This window comes from Panthera uncia (assembly GCF_023721935.1).
Source record: "Panthera uncia isolate 11264 chromosome E2 unlocalized genomic scaffold, Puncia_PCG_1.0 HiC_scaffold_19, whole genome shotgun sequence".
Classification (NCBI taxonomy): Eukaryota; Metazoa; Chordata; class Mammalia; order Carnivora; family Felidae; genus Panthera; species Panthera uncia.
Window position 1 is genome coordinate 2,530,223 of NW_026057588.1, and position 5,636 is coordinate 2,535,858.

The 5,636-nt window shown below is 43.4% G+C and overlaps 1 protein-coding gene across 1 annotated transcript; it reads right to left on the reverse strand.

Annotated features, from left to right (window-relative positions):
* Positions 1–1,390: 1,390 nt before the first annotated feature.
* LOC125915854 (zinc finger and SCAN domain-containing protein 4-like) lies at positions 1,391–3,414 on the reverse strand. Its single transcript, XM_049621898.1, has 3 exons — positions 2,955–3,414; positions 2,360–2,525; positions 1,391–2,268 (listed from the first exon to the last, which is right to left on the reverse strand). Exons 1-3 carry the CDS (start codon positions 3,348–3,350, stop codon positions 1,526–1,528), a joined length of 1,305 nt encoding a protein of 434 aa, XP_049477855.1. The 5' UTR covers positions 3,351–3,414; the 3' UTR covers positions 1,391–1,525.
* Between the last annotated feature and the right edge of the window lie 2,222 nt (positions 3,415–5,636).

Consider the following 5,636-nt stretch of genomic DNA (forward strand, 5'->3'; position numbering starts at 1 on the left):
CGGGGACGTGGACCTGTGCCCTGTGAGTCTTCCTGGAGTCAGGGCTTCCTCCAGGGAAGGAGCGTGAGGGTGGGGGCACCGGGTCACTCTCAAGGAGTGGGACCTCTGGCCTTGCAAAGAGTTGAGGACCTGCGGACGGGCGCACTGCACATCCTAATTTTACCTTGCTGCCAAACACCCAGGGGACTTTCTCTGAACACAGAAATTCCAGACACAGGCTAACCCGGAGCTCAGACCCGGACCCCCCACCCTCGGGGCGGAGATTCCCAGCCACAGCCACCGCGTGCCTGCGCAGAGCTCACCGGAGACCACAGTACCCAATGCGCAGCGCGCGGCTGGACGTCAGGACTACAAGTCCCAGAAGTCTTCGGAGAACCTGGTGCTGCCTCGACTTTCACCGGCCAGTTCCTCCCCCAGATTCCGCGGGGCCTCCAGCCGCCGCCTCCAACCCCGCCCCTGCTCGCTGCCACCTGGGGAATCACTTTGAGTGCCCTTTCCTCCGCAAACCAAAGAGATCCCATCCCTGCGCAGGTTTTGCTACCGAGGAGGGAGCTTCCCAGAGAGCACCGTGGGCCGCAGGCTAGACAACTCCCATAATTCTCCGTTTTGACCTTTTCACGCTGGGAATTTAACCTTCGGTGCCAAATTTACAAAGACTTGGGTAGAAACGGATTCCCTGAAAGCCTTAACCGCAAGCTCTGGCTAGAAACGCTGGGTGGACACCTGAGGATCATTGTCGATCTGTCCGTGTTTGTACAAATAAAGCTGACCATGTGTGGCAGCTCCACTGTGTGTACTCTCTAAGTCACCATGGAGTGGGCCCACTTTGGGTACCAAACTCCAATTTCCAGGAGGACGATAGCTCACAGAAGTATCCAAAATAACGTGTCACCATGTGCACTTTTGCTTCAGTGTTGCACAAAAAGCTTTCTTATTACCCAAACCACACTTTCAAACCTGTTCTGAAAATAACTCCCACCCTATCCCCCCATACCTGCTATCTTTGGAAGAAATGAAGGGGAAAACATTCTACCTTTCTGGTTTCTATCACTCAAATAGCATTCTGCAACTTTTAGTCTTATGCAGGTCCATTTAGCCATTAACATTTCCAGTAAATTAACTGATTATATAACTTAAATATAAAAGTTCACTTTCACACTGGAAAGTGTCTTTAGGTGCATGCAGCCCACAAGAGATAAAGAGTGTGGACAGAGGACGGGAGCAGGAGAGAAAGCCTCACTTGACCAATGGGAGCCGCCGGGGCTGAACATTCTTGGATTTTAAGGAATAAACACCAATACTACACATTCATTCAATAGATGGTCATTGGTCATTTGAAATGTGGCAGCCATTTTTCTAGGTACCAGAAATACTTCAGTGAACAAACAAATTCCCTGACCTCCTTAAAGTTATATTTTAATGGAGTAAGACAGGAAATGGAGGATACGATCAGGAAATTAGAAATTATCTTCCAAACAGAGAAGTACGATGGAAATATACATACTTGCATGTACATTTGTGTACATTACATTGGGGCTGCAGCTGAGGAAGCTTCTGGTGTGGAAGGAGCACTTTTGAAGGCCATTTTCTGGTGAGTCCTCAGGTGGCGGTGGTAGGTGGATGACTGGCGGTAGCTTCTCCGGCAAAGGGAACACGCGTAGGGCTTCTCTCCCGTGTGGATTCTCTCATGAGCCTGGAGGTTGGTTTTGTGGCTGAAGGACTTTTCACACGTGCTGCACGTGAAAGGCTTCTCTCTTGCGTGAGTCATCTGGTGCACGCGTAGGTCTGATGCTTGGAAGAAGCCTTTGTTACACTCAGCACAAATAAATGTCCTCTCATTATTGTGTCTTCTCTGATGGGCTTTTAGCTGAGAGAAATACCTAAAGATCTTGGGACACTTTTCACATCTATATGGTTTGGGGGCTTCATGGGATCTTTCTTGGAGTCCCTCACATGTGGAGATTCCCTCATTCTGGTGGGTAGGAACAGGCTCAGGGGTGACCTTGACTGGCTGAGAGAGAAACCCTGGTCCCAGTTCCATAAGGATATCTTGATAAGGGGGTCCTTTCGGGCACCCCTCCTGGGACCCGGAGATAGCTAGACCTGTTCTTCCAGAGCTGACTGGATTCTTCAAAGAAACACTGTCGTCTTCAGGCCTAGGACAGCCCTCTTCCTGGATAATGAGCAGGGAAGGGATTTCATTGCCTTGACTAGTAATACCGTCATTTACTTGGTCAATGTTGCCACCATTTTCTTTATCTTCGTCTCCTGTGAGGGCAAAAACGTGACTCAGTGAAGTTGTAGCCAGGAGGAAGTCCACATAGAACATCCCTCCGGTACCTTGGCCTGCCCCACTCACCTCGTCCCATTGCCAGGGAAGTATCCTGGGGAGTACAGGACCGTGTCCCCATGTTCTCTCCTGTTGGGGTTCCTGCTGACAACTGTTTGGCGAGATGAACAATGACTTCTCTTAAGGGCATATTCTCAGAAAAGAGGGCTTCCTGTCCCTGCATGTGGACGTGGACCTGTTGCAAAAACAAAAACAAAAAAAACCAATGATCACTGTTATGTAATCTTCATTAGTATGTCTTCCCTAATGAAAAAGATGAATACTAAGGCTTTCTGTGGGAAGAGGCAGCTCTTGTCAAGGCATTTCTCCTCACCTTTGAGGTTTTTTCCCAACTGATAACTTCTCAGTGAGTTCTTACCACCTCATCAATAAAATGCAATTAAATGAATTAATATATTGGTTCCTATATGTCCCACAAGGAACGACTGTAACACTTTTTATTTTTGCTCACATAGGTCGGTAAAGATTCCCCTTGGTGAGGAAGAGTGTGATCGGACTAATAACTGGTCTACAATAACTTCCTTCTCTACTTCCAGCTGTCGCCTACTACTCATTCCTTACTCTTTTTGGACCCTCACTCCAGGGGGAAGAACTTTGTACTCACTAAGCCAGGTGGCTTCATGCAACCATCACTCAGACCTTCCATGAATTTCTCCAGGTTTCTGCCACCTGATTCCCACTTCTCCTTCAATGTAGACCGATCACTGCAGTGTCGATTGATCATAAACTGTTCCAGGACCACTTGAAAAATAATTTCATCTTTGCTGTGTTTTTCTGGCTGCAGCCACAAGTAAAATGATTTATAGAGTCTTTGCAGTTCCTGCTTTGCAAATGAGTTGTTGCCATTTTGAAATAAGTTGTGCTGGGTGTCCTGGAGCTCAGAGATCTCCTCTGCCTTTTGGAGAGCAGGTCCTTGGCTGGGTTTAAAGTCTTTATTTCCTGATCCAAGGTTATCCATGGATGGGTCACACAGAAACGAGGTTCTGAAATCTAAATCCATTCTTAGTAATATTTATCAGAGACTCAACTTTCTGGATTCAGTTTGTGAAGTCCTGTGTTTCTGGAGATCTGTTTCAAGACAAAATCGGGACATCTATAATATTTGATACATTTTCTCATCTCATTTTGCTAGTTAGCTAGTTAGTTAACAGTCAAATGTTACATAGTGGTGGATGTTTAAAAACCGCAAGCTACAAATAGAAGAGATATATATTTAATCATATCACTGGCATAATTTTAACAAAAAAAGTATAAATTTCAGGCCCATATTACTTCATAGGTGAATTTTGAGACATTTAAGAAAGAAATAATGCTAGTCTTACCAAAATCATAGAAAAAGACACTGCTCTTTTAGTTAATGAAGTTAATTAACCTTGCTGATAATAAAACCTTACAAGTACATTAAAGAAAGAAACACTACCGGCCAATAATTATCTTGAGCATAGATGCAAAAATCCTTAATATCTGCAAATCAAACTCAGTCATATATAAGGAAAATAATATATCACGAATTGGTGGATTTTAGCTTTTATATACAATTTGGGTTAAATCTCAAAAAGGAATGTAATTTATCACACGATTGAATTTACAGAATATGCTATCGTCTTAGTAGTAGATACATTAAGCAAGTAATAAAAGTCAGCACTCAATCCTGAGAAAGATATTTAGTACACTAGGAGTAGAAGAGAACTTCCATTGTGTGATAAACCATTTACAACATAACTGCAGCAAAAATTATTCTTAAAAGTTTTGCCCTTGAGATTGAGAAATAGAAGCCATTATTAACTCTTTGTAACATTTGACTGGCACCTAATGAGTGAAATAAGATCAGAAACAACATCAACTATTATAGATGGCCTGATTTTATTTGAAGAAAAATCCAAAATATTCTAGGAATATTAGACTGGGTGAATTTAGCAAGGTTCCCAATACAAGGCCGATATTCCAAAAACAAATTTCTATTAATAGACAGCAGATAAAATTAAAGTAAAAATTTTATCACTTCAATGACCAACATCAAACACCTATGAACATATGTAATGAAAGATATTTAAAACCTCTACACACATACTACAAAATAATATTGAGAAGGAAAAGCCATATTTATGGATTGGTTGAAGGATTCATTATAGAAAATGTCAGTTCTCTCCAAATTGATTTATATATTCAATACAATTTCAAGGAAAATCCAAAATATGTTGTGTGTGTGTGTGTGTGTGTGTGTGTGTATGTGAGTGAGAGTGAGAGTGAGAGTGAGAGTGAGAGTGAGAGAGAGAGAGAGAGAGAGAGAGAAATTGACAAAGCAATTCTAAAATACATGGACACCAACAGGCAAAAATTTAATATATCAGCAACTTATTTCTGAAGGATAAATTTGGAGGATTTACACAACCAAATAACATTTTATTATGAGACTATAATAGTTAAGGTGGTGGCATAGTGGCACAAAGATAGACAGATAAAAAGTAACAGAACAGGGGCGCCTGGGTGGCTCAGTTGGTTAAGCTTCCGACTTCGGCTCAGGTCATGATCTCACTGTTCGTGGGTTTGAGCCCCGCACTGGGTTCTGGGCTGACAGCTCAGAGCCTGGAGCCCGATTCAGATTCTGTGTCTCCCTCTCTCTCTGTCCCTCCCCTGCTCGCACTCTGTCTCTTTCAAGAAAATGAAAAAAATGCTAAAAAAAATTTTTTTTTTTTAAGTAACAGAATAGTGTCCAATACTGAGATGTATTCAGTTACTTGATTTGTGAAAAATGACACTGACGTGATAATAATTACGTGAGGGCCATGATCTAGTATAAAGCATGTTCTTTCAATTATTGTTAGACAATAAGGTATTAGAAAAAGTAAAGAAGGTGAATAAAATGAGATAGGTTGAGGAGTGGGGGAGCCAAGATGGCAAAGTAGGAGGAGGATCTTATCAAATCATTCTGAATACCCAAGAGACTGACCTGAGGACTGCAAGAACAAACTGCACAACTAGAGGGAGAGAGGAGGCCACATCGGGAAGTAGGAAGTACAGAGATGTGGTTTCCCGGTCACGGAGAAAGAGAAGAAAGAGTGGAGCGCACATGCACAAGGACAACACTTCCCCAAAGCTGTTTTGGCTGGGAATGTGGGAGGGGCTGATTTTTGTGTTTTTGCAACCAGCGGGGCTCGAAGGCTGGAGTTTTAGAGGTCTGTGGGCTTGGCTGGGATAGAGATCTGAGGACGCTGCCCTACTCCTGGAGAGAAGGCAGGCATCCTGGGGCCCATCCATGAGAGATGGCATTCCCAGAGATGCCTCT

Bases quoted from the DNA above. Each gene is read 5' to 3' on its own strand.
- LOC125915854 (XM_049621898.1), bottom strand. From the start codon at position 3,350: ATGGATTTAGATTTCAGAACCTCGTTTCTGTGTGACCCATCCATGGAT. The intron at 2,526-2,954 runs GTGAGTACAAAG...TTTTTGCAACAG, and splicing joins GCATGAAGCCACCTGGCTTA to GTCCACGTCCACATGCAGGG. The intron at 2,269-2,359 runs GTGAGTGGGGCA...TTGCCCTCACAG, and splicing joins TTCCCTGGCAATGGGACGAG to GAGACGAAGATAAAGAAAAT.